At 49.0% G+C, this 19184-nt stretch overlaps 2 protein-coding genes across 3 annotated transcripts in view; one reads left to right on the plus strand and one right to left on the minus strand.

The window, feature by feature from the left end:
• PTRHD1 (peptidyl-tRNA hydrolase domain containing 1) overlaps positions 1 to 19184 on the plus strand; it is a 385343-nt gene that overhangs the window by 39935 nt on the left and 326224 nt on the right. The gene's annotated exons all lie outside the window — the stretch shown is intronic.
• The window catches only part of EFR3B (EFR3 homolog B), a 114668-nt gene that overhangs the window by 27567 nt on the left and 67917 nt on the right, over positions 1 to 19184 (minus strand). For both annotated transcript variants that reach the window (XM_050753633.1, XM_050753634.1), the window contains 4 exons: positions 6286 to 6407; positions 2676 to 2825; positions 948 to 1082; positions 437 to 515 (listed from right to left, as the gene is read on the minus strand). In XM_050753633.1, the coding sequence (XP_050609590.1) occupies positions 437 to 515; positions 948 to 1082; positions 2676 to 2825; positions 6286 to 6407 (486 nt within the window). The remainder of the gene's footprint in view (positions 1 to 436; positions 516 to 947; positions 1083 to 2675; positions 2826 to 6285; positions 6408 to 19184) is intronic.

Genomic DNA, 19184 nt, shown 5'->3' on the forward strand with positions numbered 1-19184 from the left:
GGGCCACGGGAGGTCACATGGCTTAGTCCAGTGCTGCCTAAAGTGGGGCCCCTGGGCCGGTGCCCATTCAAGATGGCTCTGATACTGGTTTACACTGAGATAAGGACGGGATGGAGAGTCAGTGTTTAGTAAACAATTTGTCAATGCTGTAGCAGCCAAGGGTGTGATCTGTAGGCTTGCATTTTGCATGAGTTTTTCATTTTATTTTTCTAGAAATTATTTGTTTTAATTGTATTTTATAAAAGTGTTGGTCTGTGATGTACTGGAAATAAAAGCAGCCGGCCCTTCTCCACAGCTAGCTTAAGCAGCACTGGTTTAGGCAACCGGGGGCTTCGGAGGAGTCACAGGGGACTTCTGGCTTTCCACTTTAGTGCCCGTCCGGCTCCCAGAGGGGCCTTTGTCCCGGGATCATGCTGGCCCAGGGGAGCCACCATACCTGAATTGAGTACATGATGATTTTAAAGCAACGGATGGCGAACACCTTGGGTTCCCAAAGAGAATGGTTATCCAGATGTCTGTGAGGGAGAAAACGTGGGGGAACAACTGTGAAACTCCCGGCGGTGTCAGGGAGAAGAGATTAGCTTGGAGGGAGAGGGACACCTCCTCAGAGCCCCTCGCACAGTTCCTGGGTGAAGAAGTGAAGCCTGAAGGGCCTTGGGGTAGTCCCAGTCCAGCGCTGGAGAGAGGCCAAGGACAGCGCTCTGCAGTGGTGTGAAGCTGGGCACCTTCCTTTAGCATTGGGTGCCTTCCTACTGCGCAGCACTTGGCCACCCTGTGGCAGCTTTTGCTGTCACAGTGCAGGGAACACAGGCAGAGGGAAGGGATTGACTTGGCTGCGGCACTACCACTGTAATATCCCCTTCCCCCCAGCCAGCCAGGAGATGCCAGGGACCCGAAACATGTCCAGGCTGAAGGCTGGGGCCAAGGCAGTGGGTGGGGGCACTCACATGAGAACAGGCTTGATGGCGTTTTTGATGTTGCCAAAGGCAGCCCGGCCCAGCAGCTCCCGAAGGCACCTCTCAGCCAGCTCCGCAGGGCTCTCTTTCTCCTTCTCAGGTGCTTGGAGGGGTGAGGGAGACCGGCTGGGGAGACAGAGGCACACGGGTAGAGGGTGGCATGCAGGCTGGGGTCAGGCTCTGTGCAGTCCTGCCTTTCTGTTCTTCATCCACGCAGGACACACAGGAATTTGGCATGGGTTGCACTAGGCAATAGGGGAGGTGTCACAGCTGTCAGAAATTAAATGGGGGTAAAAAAGCCCCCACTGGGGGAAGTGAGGGAAGATTGGGGAAGAAAAGATAAAGTTCTTTTTCTGGAAATCCTTAAAGATTTCCAGATGTGCCACTGTGTGAAGGAGGCTCTGAGCACCATGGGCCAGGTGAGCTGTAGAACATGTGTGTCTTGATGCACCTAAGGCTTCAGAAGGAAGAGGAGATGGGAGATGAAGATAGGGAAGGGAAGCAAAAAACAAAACAGAAGTGGAAGAAAGGAGAGGAGAGAGAGGGAGGGAAAAGGAAAGCCACAGTGGTTGGCTCAGGCAAGAGTCAATGATCCTCAAGTCATAGGGAGTCGGCCCACATCTAGACAGAAGAGGAGCCCGAGGACTCCCAGCCCAGAGACCACCAGAGACCGTATTGTCAGTGAGACGCTATTCCAGAAATAGCCACCAGAGGGCATACGAATCCCACCCCACCCCACCCCCCGCCCCTGCCCCAGTCCACCCAAGTCTAGCTCTAGTAGCCTGGGCTCAACAGACTTAACCAGCCTAGTGAACAGATAGCCCAGGTGGGACAGCAACGTGGACCTTTCTCCCCATTCCATTTCACCGAGGGGAAAAATGAGGGGGCAGGGACAGGGATGAATCCTATGCTTAGGGGATCCAGGATTAAAACCCAGTGTCTGCAAGCTCTTGCTGAGTGGCTATGGGCTGGTCAAGCATGCACGTTTTCAGGGCCTGAAATAGCATCAGGAAGCAACAGAGGAAGGAAGGTCCAGATGGAAAGTCCACAGTGATTGAAGCCACGAAAGGCATCTTTTTTTTTTTTTAAGACAGAGTCTGGCTCTGTCACCCAGGCTGTATAAGTGCAGTGGCATGATCTCAGCTCACTGCAAGCTCCGCCTCCCGGGCTCCCATTCTCCTGCCTCAGCCTCCCAAGTAGCTGGGACTACAGGCGCCTGCCACCACGCCCGGCTAATTTTTTTGTATTTTTTTTGTTAGTAGAGACACGGTTTCCCCGTGTTAGCCAGGACGGTCTCAATCTCCTGACCTCATGATCCGCCTGCCTCAGCTTCCCAAAGTGCTGGGATTACAGGCATGAGCCACCGCACCTGGCCCACGAAAGGCACCTTAAAGCCTCGTTGGCCCTGTTTCCAGGGAGACAAAGGTAACTAGACTCTTGGTTCTGTGTGTTACTACCAACAGACTTACCCCCAGGGAGCCCAGCACCAACACTGTCCTCCTTCGGTAATGCAGATGTTAAGGGACGCTGTGGGCTGGCACAAAGCCAGACCCATGGCTCCTAGGGAGTCAGCTTTGGACTCACTGCAGAACAAGCCACAAAGCCATGTCCCTGGCCTTGTAGCTGAGTTTTACTGACCAACCCAAACCATGTGGTTCCCAAGCAGCCCTTGAAGGGCTGATCATATCCAACTGTCCTGCCCCACCCTGGCCTGCTTACCTCTCTGCCTCCTCTACATGCTGCAGATTGAAAAGCAGCGATGGGACGATCTTGTCCATGTGCTGTGGGTCCCAGATATTGGCCTGCAGTTCATCATTCACCGTCTTCCTCACCACCCCTTGTAGGCCTTTGATGCCTGACATTCGAATTCTGTAAGGAAAAGGGTGAAGTGGGACTCGGAAGTCCTCCAGTCCTGAGAAGTCCAGCTTCGGTGGTTAAGAGAGGAGCGCAGCTTGGGGGTCAGGGATACATTTGTCCATCAGAAGGCAGAATGGAGATCACCTGCTACTCTCATGGGACCTCCTGGTGCTGGCAGACGTGAGCCCAGGAAGCCATGTCTTTTGATTCATCTTGGAGACTCCCAGGCTGCCCTTGCCTTGGTACCGTCTGGGCTCCAGCCCTAGGGTGCTGGGTGCTCCAGCTCCCCGTCTTTAGTACTTAGCTGGGGTTGTTCCAGCTTGGGCCCAAGATGTGAAAGCTCAAAATGCTACCAAGAACTGATGAAGCAGAATCCAAGACTGTGAGCAATTTGCGGGGGCAGTGGGAGGCGGATCCAGAGGGCGAGGCACAGAGCTGCAGGCTCTCTGGGGCACAAAGGGGTTTCAGCTTGGGGCTAGGCTTAACCAGAGGGGAAACTGAGTAACAGCACAGCAGGAGCCCCTTTTGTACACCCCCAGTCTCTGCTACGCTAACCCAGGGTCAGCACAGCCCTGTGGGAGGGAGCCCTCTTTACTGGCCATTTATTTCAGCCTGAAGTTTCTTTCTTCCTTTCTTTTTTATAAAGCCTTTTTTCTGGTTATAAAATAATACATGCTAATCATAGAAAAGTAGAGAAAAGAGAAGATTTACCACTTCCACCACCACTACCACTGTTATCTTTGTTATCAGAGATAACTGTTACTGGCATTTTGATGTAATTCCTTTCTTCTGTGCATAATAGATAACAGAATTAAGAACCTATTGCATATTTGATCTGTAACGGCTTTTTTTACATACATTCTGTGCATTTTCCTGTGTCATTAACTCTTCATAAACATGTCGAATGGTTGCCTGATACACTATCATAAGGCCTTTCTCAACTAGTGACTAGTAGTCATTTAAGTTGTTTCCAAACGTTTTCCTTTTTTTTTTTTTTTTGAGATGGAGTCTGGCTCTGTCTCAGGCTGGAGTGCAGTGGCGCGATCTCGGCTCACTGCAACCTCTGCCTCTCAGGTTCAATCGATTCTTCTGCCTCGGCCTCCTGAGTAGCTGGGATTACAGGCATGTGCCACCACGCCTGGCTAATTTTTGTATTTCTAGTAGACACAGGGTTTCACCATGTTGATCAGGTTGGTCTCGAACTCCTTACCTCGTGATCCACCCGCCTCGGCCTCCCAAAATGCTAGGATTACAGGCATGAGTCACCGTGCCTGGCCAAACGTTTCACTTTTATAATAATGCTGTGATGGGCATCATTGTATAAAATATTTTACTACATTTCAAGTCATTGCCATGACTGGAATCACTGAGTCAAAAGGTAAGAAATAAAAGGCAGCCAGATACAGTGGCTCACACCTGTAACCCCAGCACTTTGGGAGGCCGAGGCCAGTGTATATAGCTTGAGCTCAGGAGTTCGAGACCAGCGTGGGCAACATGGCAAAACCTCATCTCTACAAAAAATTAAAACATTAGGCCAGGCGCGGTGGTTCACACCTGTAATCCCAGCACTTTGGGAGGCTGAGGCGGGTGGATCACCTGAGGTCGGGAGTTCGAGACCAGCCTGGTCAACATGGTGAAACCCCATCTATACTAAAAATACAAAATTGGCCGGGCATGGTGGCAGGCCCCTGTAATCCCATTTACTCGAGAGGTTGAGATGAGAGAATCACTTGAACCCAGGAGGCAGAGGTTGCAGGAGCTGAGATCGTGCCACTGCACTCCTGCCTAGGCGACAGAGTAAGATCCTGTCTCAAAAAAAAAAAAAAAAAGAGGGGAAAAAAAAAAAAAAAAAAAAAGAAATTAGCCAGGTGTGGTGGTGTGCACCTGTAGTCACAGATACTTAGGAGGCTGGGGTGGAAGGACAGATTGAGCCTGGGAGGCGAAGGTTGCAGTGAGCTGAGATTATGTGAGATCATGCCACCGCACTCCAGCCTGGATGAAAGAGTGAGACTCTGTCTCAAAAAAAGAAACAAAAGGCTCCCGATTTGCCAAAAAAACTGCCCCACCCCCTGCCCATGCGCAAGCCGCAGGAGAATGCCACTCTCACGGTGCCTGCGGCAGTATTGAGGATCTTATTTTAAACATCTGTTCTAATTTTATGAGTCCAAAAAATCCTCACATTTTGTAGCTATTTCAATTCACATCCTTTTGTGATTATTGGAGATGAGCAGTTTTTCTCAAGGTTGAGTTGCCAGTTGCATTTTTAACTTCAGTTTTAACTGGGGTTGCCAGGGTGCTACCCTGGGCCTTACCAAGGAACTGTGACTGGAGGTGGCAGGAGCCTACGAACACCAGGATACCCTGGCCCAGAAGCCTTTTGGGCCACTGGCAATGGGCAAGGATTCCCCGGAAGTACCTGGCCACGCTGACCTGACCCTGACCACATTCAAGACCCTGAGCTGGCAGCTGTCTGGACTTGGGAATGAACGACCAGGAATACTGTCCTGCTGACTTTTCTTGGTTTCAGTTTAAAAAGGCACTCCCCAAAGGACAACATATCCCCGGCGTGCTGGACTCGTTTGTCCCACCCAAGGGGGCCTGGCTGGCAGGAAACAAGGCCTGGTTGGCAGAAAAAATTCTACCCAGGGCTCCCTTATGTGTACATGTGAATTAATTTTTCTTCTTTTCCTACTTTGCACTCTTTCAGTCTCCTCAGAATCCCTTCCACAAATGCACATGATTCATTCTGTGACACCCAGAGCTGACCATGCCTTTCAAAAGAAGTTCAGAAAGATCAGGCCTGGGGGAGGAGGAACTTCTTACTCTTCCTATTTATTTATTTACTTATTTTTCGAGACAGAGTCTCACTCTGTTGCCCAGGCTGGAGTGCAGTGGCGCAATCTCAGCTCACTGCAACTTCCACCTCCCGGATTCAAGCAATTCTTGTGCCTCAGCCACCCGAGTAGCTGGGATGACAGTTGCGTGCCACCATGCCTGGCTAATTTTTTGTATTTTTAATAGAGATGGGGTTTTGCCATGTTGGCCAGGCTGGTCTTGAACTCCTGACCTCAAGTAATCCACCTGCCTCAGTCTCCCAAAGTGCTGGGAATACAGGCATGAGCCACCACACCTGGCCCTTACTACTCCTCTTAATGGGCACAGTGGAGATCTACCCATGACCAAGAGCCCCATGAAGTCTCTGAATCACTTGAACCTGGGAGGTGGAGGTTGCAGTTAGCCAAGACTGCGCCACTGCACTCCAGCCTGGGCAACAGAGTGAAACTCGGTCTTAAAAAAAAAAAGGAGAAACCACATGTAGGGAGCTGGGTGCTGCCTGTCTGCCCAGCAACATCAGAGCAGACACAGACACTAACAAAAGCAGACACGCAATAGCAGGTTGGAAGTTATCTACAGGACCCACCTTTGCTTCTGCTGTGAGCTGAACCACCCACCCTTGCCTTCCCCTACTCACTTAGTCTTGATTTCTAAGTCATCGTGGCTTGAGTGGCACATTTCACTGAATCGGGACACAAAGAAGTCATAGCTCCGGTGATAGGATGGGGTGTCCTCCTCGATGTTGGCAAACTTCACAAACTATCAGGGAGGAAGCAGATAAATACACGAGAGAGGTGACCCACTGTGCTCCTCACTGCTGGGCATCCCCAGACCCCCTGCCATGGTCAAGCCATGGGAACCACGCATCCCGGAGCCAGCTCAGCCAGCCTCGCAGAGCACGCTGGGGAAATGAGTTCCCAATCCTGCTCACCTCTCCCGTTGCACAACAAGATTGGAAACCATGGCCCTTCTCAGGCCTACCCTGCTGTGGGAGCAGAGGATGGAAGAGAAGGGAACATGAAGGGGTTCACGGAAGCACCTGCCCTCACCCCTCCATCCAGAACTGCGCAAACACAACGGGGTAGGGAGGCTGTTAGGAATAACATGGAACCTGAGTGAAAGCCAGCGATGAAGCAGCAGCACCACCCTCAATGAATTCGAGGACACAAGAACAAATCTAAAATTTGACTTAAAAATGTAATTACACTTTATTGTTAGAAATTGGAATTTGGTCAGGTACAGTGGCTCATGTCTGTAATCCCAGCACTTTGGGAGGCTGAGGTGGGTGGATCATTTGAGGTCAGGAGTTCAAGACCACCTGGCCAACATGGTGAGACCCTGTCTCTACTAAAAATACAAAATTACCCAGGCACGGTGGCAGGTGCCTGTAGTCCCAGCTACTTTGGGAGGCTGAGGCAAGAGAATCACTTGAACCTGGGAGGTGGAGGTTGTAGTGAGCCGAGATCGCACCACTGCACCCCAGCCTGGGCGATAGAGCGAGGCTCCATCTCAGACAAAAACAAACAAAAACAACAATAACAACAAAAATGGAGTCCATTTTTTGAGTTTGCCATTTCAGTTCAGTAGGTCTTGATAGGCATCCTGGGCAGCTAGATTCCTTCTGCACCAGGATGCTGCACATTTGCAATTCTAAATAGGGACTTAATTTCAACTGAGTCCTGCAGAGAAACAACAATCATGAACTAAATGAAGTTAAATTACTAAATATTTAATATGATTCTTATGGGGTTTTTGTTGTTGTTGTTGTTGCTGTTTTTGAGACGGAGTCTTGCTCTGTCGCCAGACTGGAATGCTGTGGCGCGATCTTGGCTGACTACAACCTCTACCTCCCGGGTTCAAGCGATTCTCTTGCCTCAGTCTCCCGGGTAGCTGGGTCTACAGGAGTGCGCCACCACGCCCAGCTAATTTTTGTATTTTTCGTAGAGATGGGGTTTCACCATGTTGGCCAGGATGGTCTTGATCTCTTAACCTCGTGATCTGCCCACCTCAGCCTCCCAAAGTGCTGGGATTACAGGTGTGAGCCACTGTGCCCGGCCAGGGCTTTTTTTTTTTTTTTTTTTGAGATGAAGTCTTACTCTGTTGCCCAGGCTGGCATGCAATGGCACAATCTCGGCTCACTGCAACTTCCTCCTCTCGGTTTCAAGCGATTCTCCTGCCTCAGCCTCCTAACTAGCTAGGATTACAGGCACCTGCCATCATGCCCAGCTAATTTTTATTTTTTGTAGAGATGGGGTTTCACTATGTTGGTCAGGCTGGTCTTGAACTCCTGCCCTCAGGTGATCCACCCACCTTGGCCTCCCATAGTGCTAGGATTATAGGCATCAGCCATCGCGCCTAGCCTGTATAGGTTGTTTTGTTTACTGTTATTAATCTAGTACCCCCAAACAACTAAAAAGGTTAGATTTACTATACAATATATTCTCCATTATTCTGCCCTGTATTATTATTTAATTTTTATAAACATGTGTTGCATCAAAAAGGATATGGTATTCTTCCCAAAAGTATCTAGTTAGTGGACTCTCATAATATTTAGTATTGTCAATTTGTATCTGTATTTAATGACTTAAAAGTTGTCAATAACTTTTTCTGAATGAAAATTAGCAGCTTCCACAAACATCATTAATTATTGTAGTGTTTTATTCTTACAATAATAAATACAACAGCTATTTTCTGTTGACTGAGAGAATCCCAACATATAAGCAAATAAGGAGATCTTTCCTTCCAAGCTACATCTAAAATGGATTCATATATTTGGGAGAGAATATTCTGATATCAGCAATAAATCTAAGTGACATTGCTGGCATGCCTGATGTGGTGATGCAGAAGAGACACAATGGTGGATCCAATGGTAATCCATGCGATCAGAAGATCATCGATTACGTGCAAATTCAGGAGAGTTCCAGAAAGAAGGCTGAAGTCGGCCTTCGGCTGCCTGGCCTTCATAAGCCCCCAAGGCTGGAACACAGACTTGAGGTGCTGAAGCCATGAACCAGGTTTGGCCGAAGTTAAGGTTGGGTGCATCACTGCCCTTAGCCACTGACACAGGCAAAGTCTGGTCCAGTCAGGATGTCTGTCCACTCAGAGGAGACACACAGCTCTAGCAGGTTCTAAATGCAGATCTAGCTCTTAACTGGAGGTGTGGATTTTGAATGAGACATTTAACTTCTTTTTATGTTTTGGTTTTCCCATGTGCAAAGTAAGCAGCCCGGTTGTCACTAAGGTTCTTTTAAAGTTTCAAAAATCTGTACTATGTCTACTTCGAATATGATGAGGCAGATTAAGACTCCCTGTGTGTGTAAGAGTGCCTGCATTTTAGAATAAAAGAAACAGTGAAAAAAAGAAGCCAATAACAAAGAGAAAGAAACAAACACAGACTTTGTCCCCAGGATGTAGTGACTGTGTAGACTCAGATGTACCTCAGGAGAATGAATGGCCAAACTTTATGTTCACTGGTTTGGGAGTTTGTGAGCTAATGGCTATGAACATTTTAGAAGCAATTTTTTTTTTTTTTTTTTTTTTTTTTTTTTGAGACAGGGTCTCGCTCTGTTACCCAGGCTGGAGTGCAGTGGTGTGATCTTGGCTCACTGCAACCTCTGCCTCCTGGGTTCAAGTGGTTCTCCCCACTCAGCCTCCCTAATAGCTGGGACTACAGCCACGATGCCTGACTAATTTTGTATTTTTAGTAGAGACGGGGTTTTGCCATGCTGGCCAGGCTGGTCTTGAACTCCTGACCTCAAGTGATCCTCTTGCCTTGGCCTCCCAAAGTGCTGGGATTACAGTCGTGAGCCACCCCGCCTGGCCTAGAAGCTTATATAATGTCTGGTACTACCCTAAGACTTGTACACACGTCATCTCTTTTATTTCTTAAAATGATTCTAAGTTAGAGTGGTTTCTATTCTCATTTTATAGACAAAGAGACTGACATCCACAACAGTTAGGCAACTTGCCCAAGGCCCTGCAGGAGGTGCCCGGTCCCCCACATCCTGCTGCCTGTCTCCAGCAGGACTTCCTCACTGAAAACGTTGGCTTTTTGGTTGTTTTGTTTTATTTTTATTTTTCAGCTTTATTTAGGTATAATGGACAAATAGAAATCATATCTATATATTTAAGGTGTACAACTTGATGTTTTAGTTATTTATTCACTCATTTATAGAGACAGAGTCTTACTCTGTCACCCAGGCTGGAGTGCAGTGGTGTAATCATGGCTCACCGCAGCCTGGAACTCCTGGGCTCAAGTGATCCTCCTGCTTCCTGAGTAGCTAGGACTACAGGTGTGCACCACCATGCCTGGCTAATTTTTTTTTTTTTAATTGTTTTATTTTTTAGACGGAGTCTCACTCTATCGCCCAGGCTGGAGTGCAGTGGCGCGATCTTGGCTCATTGCAAGCGCCGCCTCCTGGGTTCAAGCAATTCTCCTGCCTCAGCCTCCTGAGTAGCTGGGACTACAGGCACCCACCATCACAACCAGCTAATTTTTTTGTATTTTTAGTAGAGACGGGGTTTCACCATGTTAGCCAGGATGGTCTTGATCTCCTGACCTCGTGATCTGCCCACCTCGGCCTCCCAAAGTGCTGGGATTACAGGCGTGAGTCACCACACCTGGCTTTTTTTTTTTTGTAGAGACAGGGTCTCATTATGTTGCCCAGGCTGGTCTCAAACTCCTGGGATCAAGTAATCCTCCCTCCTAGGCCTCCAACTTGATGTTTCTGACATACACTGTGAAATAGTCACCATGGTTAAGCCAGTTAACATATCACCTCATATAACTGCCATTTTCTTTCCTCTTCCCTCCTTCCTTTCTGTGGTAAGAACATTTAAGATAGGTAAGATGTGGAAACAACCTAAATGTCTGACAAATAAATGGATATCGAAAATCCATTTGCGTATCCATTTGTGTCATCTGTGTATACACACACACACACAGTGGAATATTATTCAGCCTTAAAGAAGGGAATCCTGCCGGCTGCAACAAAATGGATGAACCTGGAAGACATTATGCTTGGTAAAACAAATCAGACACAGAAAGACAAACGCTGCCTGATCTCACTCATATGTGGAATCTAAAATGTGGAATCTTAATCTCAGCCGGGCGCAGTGGCTCCCGCCTCTAATCCCAGCACTTTGGGAGGCCGAGGCGGGCAGATCACTTGAGGTCAGGAGTTTGAGATCAGCCTGGCCAACATGGTGAAACCCCGTCTCTACTAAAAATACAAAAAATTTGCCAGGCATGGTGGTGTGTACCTGTAATCCCAGTTACTTGGGAGGCTGAGGCAGGAGAATTGCTTGAACCCGGGAGGCAGAGGTTGTAGTAAGCCAAGATCACACCACTGCACTCTAGCCCGGGCGACAGAGCAAGACTCCATCTCAAAATAAAATTAAATTTAAATTAAATGTGAAATAAAATAAAATGTCAAGTTCACAGAAGCAGAGTAGAAGGGTGATTGCCAGGGGCTGGGGTAGTGGAAATAGGGAGACGTTGGTCAAAGGGTACAAACTTTCTCCAGTTTTTATTCCTGCCTTCTGCTTCCTCCAGCCTCAGGCCAGATGACACAGGAACATTGCTGCTGGGGAGGGGGGATGATATTGTTAGGGAAGAACAAGAGGTGGATGAGAAAGTGGGCAACAGGCACCTTAGTATTGTTAGGGTAGGGCTGGAGGTGGGAGGACTCGGCTTTTTTTTTTTTTTTTTTTTTTTTTTTTTTTTTTTGAGGCGAAGTCTCGCTTTTGGAGTGCAAACAAGCTCCGCCTCCCGGGTTCCCGCCATTCTCCTGCCTCAGCCTCCCAGCGTAGCTGGGACTACAGGCGCCGCCACCACGGGGCTAATTTTTTGCTTTTTTAGTAGAGACGGGGTTTCACTGTGTTAGCCAGGATGGTCTCGATCTCCTGACCTCGTGATCCGCCCGTCTCGGCCTCCCAAAGTGCTGGGATTACAGGCTTGAGCCACCGCGCCCGGCCGGACTCGGCTTTTCAAACACTGCCAGACAGCAGAGCCATGGGGCACTGCTGACCACACTGGTTTCTGCCCCCCCCCCCCCCCCCCCCCCCCCCCCCCCCCCCCCCCCCCCCCCCCCCACCCGAGACATGCTGACTCTGTCCTGGAAGAGGCCCGGGAATCTCAGTGGGCCAGTCTGAGGCCTACACCTGGGAAGCCACGCCTGGGAGCCGCAGGCAGGGGCTGACGGGCAGTCCCGCCTTCTCTCCTCCTCTCCCCTCCCCACACCCATGCCCCTGGGAACCCATTCCTGATCCTGGTGGAACTGGGACACCAAGACCCCTCCACGTTCAACTTTGACTCTCCTCTTTCTCAGGGAGCCGTGGTGCCATAGGACTGAGGCCAGTCAGGCCACACAGCTGCTCACAGCCAGCATCTGTCCTCATTATCCCTGCTGTCTATGCTGTTAAATATTTCAATCATTATCCCTGGCTGTAAGGTCAGAATTGACATTAAAATCAATTTTTTTAAAAATGAAAGTTCTGCAGTTACCCCTGAGGTGGTGCGAGGTAGAAAACGTAAGTGGGACTCCCTTTCCTAAAACCACAGAAGGCCTCATTCCAGACCAGGTCAGCAGTTTCTCCTGAATCTGTCCCAAGCGGGTCAGCCATAGCTGCTAACCTCACTGGAAAACTCCCTTGTTCTCTCCTTCTGCGGCTCTGTGAGTCCCTGGATGTGTGTTCTTCGGTGCTCTTCTTCCCTGACATATTAGTTTTGAGTGTTAAAAAAAAAAATTTTTTTTTTCTTTTTTTTTTGAAATAGTCTCGCCCTGTTGCCCAGGAGGGAGTACAGTGGCACCATCTTGGCTCGCTACAACCTCTGCCTCCCAGGTTCAAGTAACCTGTGCCTCAGCCTCCCAAAAGCTAGGATTACAGGCACCCACCACCACTCCTGGCTAATTTTTGTATTTTTAGTAGATGGCGTTTTGCCATGTTGGCCAGGCTGGTCTTGAACTCTTGGTCTCAAGCAATCTGCCTGCCTCGGCCTCCCAAAGTGCTGGGATTACAGGCGTGAGCCACAGCACCTGGCCTGTTTTCTTTTCTTTAAAATGTATCTATCACCTCCTAGGAACATGAATAAAGTAGAGAAGATTCAGAAAAGCTCCCTGAGCTCCTGGAGTAACAGGAACTGTGTGAACTCAAGGCATATTATTAGTAAGGTTCTTATTCTAAGAGGCTTAGACTTTTTATGACCCTACAGGATTCAACACCACACAATCATTGAATAGCAGTGTTTGCTGGGGCAATGAACAAATACATTCCACTCACCACTTAAAAAACAACACGCCATTCTTAACATGCCCGGGACTCCACCCACTGTTCTTTCCCATCCCACTTGATCAGAAAAACAAATTTCAGATATGGTTGTAGTAAAGCTTATTTGCTTTCATTTAACCCATGCCTTGTTCTGTTGGAAGCCTTCAAAATATCTAAAAGACATCACAAAGCCCAAGTTCTAGAAGAGGCTATTCATAGACATAGGAGTTTTCATCAGGAATGGCCAGGCCAGGCCCAGTTAACACCTACAGTCTAAGTAATAACAACAGTAAATATTTCTGTGGCACTCATTGCTTAACATATCAGTGTTAACTGTCTGTGACTGTGTTGTCTCTGCCTCAGTCTTGACCGTCTTATCCCCTGTGTGTCAAATCTCCCTCTGCTTCTCTCTAATAAAATGCTTGTGATTGCATTTAGACCCACCTGGAAAATCCACGATAATCTCCCAATCTCAAATTAAGATAGTCCTTAATTTAATCACAGCTGCTAAGACCCTGTTTCCATATAAGGTCACGTGCAGAGGTTCCAGGGATTAAGATGGAGCCATCTATTGATGCATCATTTTCCAGCTGATCACAACATCCTTTATCTGATACAATTTTCAGCAGTCTTGTGAGTTTAGCAGAACATGTGTTGCTCCCATTAGAGAGATGAAAAAACTGAGGCTTATTAAGGGAGCAAGTGAATTATTTCAGCTCAGCCCACTTGTGACAGGTGGAGCTGAGCCTCAGGCTTGGGAATTCTCACACTGGGTCCCATGATCTTAGCTCTTTACATTTTAATGTGTATCAGAACTACTTAGGGAGGTTGTTTAAAATACAGATTTCTGAGCCACTCCAGCCTACTGCTATCCTACTGAACAGACTCTCTAGGGGTAGGGCTTAAGTATCTGCATCTCATTTTATTTTATTTTATTTTATTTTATTTTTGAGACAGTATCTCACTCCTGCCACCCAGGCTGGAGTGCAGAGGCGTGATCACGGCTCACTGCAGGCTTGACTTTCTGGGCTCAGGCGATTCTCCCACCTCTGCCTCCCGAGTAGCTGGAACTACAGGTGTGTGCCACAATGCCTGGCTAATTTTTTATTTTGTACAGATGGGGTTTCAGTGTTGCCCAGGCTGGTCTCATATTCCTGGGCTCAAGTGATCCACCCACCTTGGCTTCCCAAAGTGCTGGGATTACAGGCGTGAGCCACTGCGCCTGGCCAGGTATCTGCATCCTTAAGTGCCCGCTCCCCCTATTCTAGGGCAGGGGGTCTACAGGTCACATGTACTTGGCCCAGGGAAAACTCGTCCCACAACTATAGGAATGTTCTGAGGCAGGGTGGGGGGAAGAAAGCTCTCGCAGAACCTTGAGAAAAGCTAGGGAAGTATGTTCTTGGTCATGGAGGTCCATCAAGGCTGGATGGATGGACAGCCACTTCCTTTGAAGGGGAGAACTGGGGTGTTTCAGGCTTGAACCAAGGGTAGCATGGCTCCATCTCTGGAGCACAGTTTGCCCTCCGGGGCCCAGGACTGCCTAGGAGGCTGTAGCCTTGAGTCTCGGGCTGTTGACCATTCCATTCCCTCGGGCTGCCAGGACTCTTGCTCTGTTAGATATTCTAGTGAGACTGCACTTAATGCCAGTCCCTGATCTCCCATGGAGAAGGTGTGTGCAACAGGGCTATCTAAGAAAAAAAGCACCTTTTTGGTACCAGGATCTTGAGCCTCCTTAGGATCCCTTGGTGTGATAGCTTGTGGGGAGGCGCTTCCCTTCCCTGAGGCTGGAAGTATGAAAGCACAGTCCCAGCAGCCCAGCTAGGTCACCTGGTCAGGGAGCGCTGGTCATGGGTCCCTGTAGGGGCAGCTTCCTATGTGGCTCCTGAATCTTCCAGGGGTTGACATGAGGGGGCCAAGCTGGAAATTTTGGTGACAGTGATTCAGAGGGTCTGATGGGGTTTTTCCCAGGGACCCTGGTCAAAGGACCACACCTATTGCGGAAGTCCACCTCAGAATGTGCCAGTGTCTGGCTGAGATGAGGTTGGGACTCTCAGGTTTTAGAGTGAGTAAGGCCTTTTCCCTCTTAAACAGGCAGTGTAGTGTTATGACTACAAGAAGGGGTTTGGAGCCAGACCACATATTTGAATCCTAATTATTAGTAGGGTGATCTGGGACAAGCTTACTTGTCCCAGCTTACTTGAAGCTCCCTGTGCCTCAGTTTCCCTATCAAGTAGGGGTAACCCAAGCACCTGCCTTGTAGACTTGGTTTGACCAGAACTCTACCTGCCTCGCCTGTCACAGTTATGCACTGCCTCCTCATTTTCTCCCCCAGTGCATTTTTGGCCCGTCATCAACACTCCATGAGTTTCCACTGGGCTCGTTTACCTGCGTGACTGGTCACTATTTCTTTAAATGCATACTACAGCGAGAACTTCCTAAATGTTTCACCCCTACAATTGTGAATTCATACTTTACAGATGACTTTTATTAAAATGTGAGTTCTAATGCATGAGATCATGAAAGATCATGGTTTTTTGTTTGTTTGTTTTAAGATACAGCAATGATGAGGAAAGTCGCCATAGCAACAAACTGAAGATTTTGAACATGTGACATTTCAAAGGCCAGGGGCACTGCTAGGGCCACCCTTTCAAGATCAAAGTTTCAGCTCTTCATATACAACAAAGGGCGCCAAGCTTGCTGGAGTGATCACCCACCCTGTGGTACAGGCAGCCAGGAGGTAAAATGGTGTGAAAACTGAGGGTTACTAAGGGTCAATAGAGAGCGAAAGCTCCAAAGACTGGCCTTGCAGGAATAGCTCTCCCCTGGTCTTATCACAGGCCAAGTCTCTCCAAACAGAACATAGCCATTCCCTCTTCCATAGGTGGGCCTTCTGAACCAACTAACTTCCTGCTGTCAGTGACAGAACTATAGTTAAAAATACGGGGCATATATAAAACGCAACTCTCTCACAGCTCAAGGACTGAAGGCCTTTTTGCTGCATTTACCTACACAAAGAGAAAGGAGAACTGCTTCTTTGCTTCACTAGACTTAACCTGGGTAGAAAAATCAGCACCAAAAAACGTTGCCCAAATTTAAGATAAGTCCTAGCTGGAAAGCAAATCAAAACATGGTTTTGAGTTTACCATTGCCTGTCCCTTTCTTGCCACTGCCCTTGTTTATAGCAATTCCCTGGGGCAGTTTTCACTGTAGCCAGAGGCACAGTCTATCCCATCTTAACTTGATCATGTCCTGCCAACCTCCTGACTACCAGCCAAAGCATAGTAACTCCCCAGATCTATGACATACTCTCCTGTCCATCCACATTACACAGTCCCTCCTTCAAGACTCTTTGCAAAACTGGCTGTGGTTTGAAGGACTCCTGGGAAAGTCTAGTCCTTGCTGGCCCCAGGACACCATCCCTGCTGGCCCTGGGTAGCCCCATCTGCTGGACTCCAAGGCCTGCACTCAGGAAACACAGACCTTGGGGAGCACCAGCTGCTGCCTCTGCTCTCAGAGCCTGTCCCTAGCTGGGGCTGAGCCCATGCCTTGGGCCATTCCACTGGCCTTGCAGTTCTGACCTCACCTGACTTCACAGAACCCACCTCCGGCCTGCTGGTCTCCAGCAGTGCTGAGTTTTGAACCAAAGTGCTGAAGATTGGGGCATATCTAGTCCACAGATGACAGCTAAAACCACAAGAGTTGATGAAATTGTCCAGGAGCAGTATATCCAGCGAGAAGAGGGTAGAGCACAGAGCCTTGGAGACCACAGACACTCAGGGGGATGAGGAAAAAAAGAATTATTTGAAGGACACTGTCTTGGCTTCCTGTGGCTGCTGTAACAAGTTACCACAATTTAGTGACTTAAAACAGCACACACTTATTATCTGAGTTCTGGAGCTCAGAAGTCTACAATAGGTCTGCATGGCTGCATTCCTTCTGGGGGCTCCAGGGAGCATCCATTTTCTCAGGCTTTCCAGCTTCCAGAAGCCACCTACATCCTTTGGCTTGTGCCCCCTTCTCCATCTTCAAAGCCAGCAGCAGGGCATCTTCAGATCTCTTTGTCTCTGTCCCTCCGCTTCCATCATCACGTCCCCTTCGGTCCAACTCTGATCCTCCTGTGTCCCTCTTATAATGACCCTTGAGATTACATCAGGCACACCTGGATTATCCCGGATAATCTCCCCCAGCTCAAGATTCTTAAATTGATCACATCTGCGAAGTCCCTTTTGTCATATAAGGTGGCATTCACAGGTTCCAGGGATTAGGACATAGGCAACGGTGGGGTGGGGGCATCATTCAGCCTACCACAGAAACTAAGCAGGGCAAGTCCAGTGGGAACAGTTGGAGTGACAGGCCTGAAGAAGCCCAGGGAGTGTGAAGAAGGGTGAGATCCCAGGGAGAAATGGGTGAGATCCACAGGGAGAAATGGGTGCGATCCCAGGGAGAAACGGGCACAATCCCCAGGGAGGAATGGGCACGATCCCAGGGAGAAATGGGCACGATCCCAGGGAGGAATGGGTGCGATCCCAGGGAGGAATGGGCGTGATCCCAGGGAGAAACGGGCACAATCCCCAGAGAGAAATGGGAGTGATCCCCAGGGAGAAATGGGCACAATCCCCAGGGAGCAATGGGCACGATCCCCAGGGAGAAATGGGCACGATCCCCAGGGAGCAATGGGCACGATCCCAGGGAGAAATAGGTGCGATCCCAGGGAGGAATGGGCGTGATCCCAGGGAGAAACGGGCGCGATCCCCAGGGAGCAATGGGCACGATCCCCAGGGAGGAATGGGTGTGATCCCAGGGAGGAATGGGCGCGATCCCAGGGAGAGGTGGGCGCGATCCCCAGGGAGGAATGGGTGTGATCCCAGGGAGGAATGGGTGTGATCCCAGGGAGGAATGGGTGTGATCCCAGGAAGGAATGGGTGTGATCCCAGGGAGAAATGGGCGCGATCCCCAGGGAGGAATGGGTGTGATCCCAGGGAGGAATGGGTGTGATCCCAGGGAGGAATGAGTGTGATCCCAGGGAGGAATGGGTGTGATCCCAGGGAGGAATGGGTGTGATCCCAGGGAGAAATGGGCGCGATCCCCAGGGAGAAATGGGCGCGATCCCAGGGAGAAACGGGCGCGATCCCCAGGGAGAAATGGGCGCGATCCCCAGGGAGGAATGGGTGTGATCCCAGGGAGGAATGAGTGTGATCCCAGGGAGAAATGGGCGCGATCCCCAGGGAGGAATGGGTGTGATCCCAGGGAGGAATGAGTGTGATCCCAGGGAGAAATGGGCGCGATCCCCAGGGAGAAACGGGCGCGATCCCCAGGGAGAAATGGGCGCGATCCCCAGGGAGAAATGGGCGCGATCCCAGGGAGAAATGGGTGTGAATTCAGGAAGAAAGGGGCACAATCCCAGGGAGAAATGGGCGTGATCCCCAGGGAGAAATGGGGGTGCGATCCCAGGGAGAAATGGGCGTGAATTCAGGGAGAAATGGGTGCAACCCCAGGGAAAATGGGTGCACAGGGAGAAATGCCACCAAAAGATAAAAACATGAGGGGCAAGGTGGGTGGGGAGTGGGTTATTTTCATGGTTTCCACAGATTCTAATTGCAAAGATAAAAATGTAATCTTACAGTGGAGAGGAGTGGCTCCCACACCCTAGACCGGGATCACACTGGGCATCTGTAAAGGTGGGACACAGACATTTGTGCCTCCTGCTGTGATACCCGGTATAGCAACCCAAAACCCCCATGAAGTATTATAGCCAAAAGTAGTTACCTGCATCCAATCAAACCTTCAGATCTAATTCCAGTTTGCAGGAAATACAAGAGACAGGAGAGTCAGATAAGTGGCACCACAGCAAAGAACCGGACAAATCCAGAATGGGGAGCATTCTACAAAGCAACTGACCTGCCCTCCAAAACGTCAACGTCACGAATAAAAGAGGGGCAGAGAGAGGTTGGGAAGCTGCTAAGAGAGGTAAGGGATGTAGAAAACAAAGAAATAGTCTTTACTAAGTTCTGATTTGAAAAAGGATAGCAATGTAGACAACGGGGGACAATTAGGGAAATCTGGATTTGGACGACATATTAAAATAAGATCAGGAATGATGGTTGATTTTGTCAGGCAAGCTAATGGCATTTTGTAGTTATGCAGGAGAATGTAATTTTTTTTTGTTTTTCTCTTGTTTATTAATTTAATTTATTACTACGCTGCAAGAGACTTGAACTTGTGTTTAGATTGAGGGAAGAAATCAAAGCAAGGCAAAGAGTGGAGATG

Source organism: Macaca thibetana, chromosome 13 (genome assembly GCF_024542745.1).
Source record: "Macaca thibetana thibetana isolate TM-01 chromosome 13, ASM2454274v1, whole genome shotgun sequence".
Lineage (NCBI taxonomy): Eukaryota > Metazoa > Chordata > Mammalia > Primates > Cercopithecidae > Macaca > Macaca thibetana.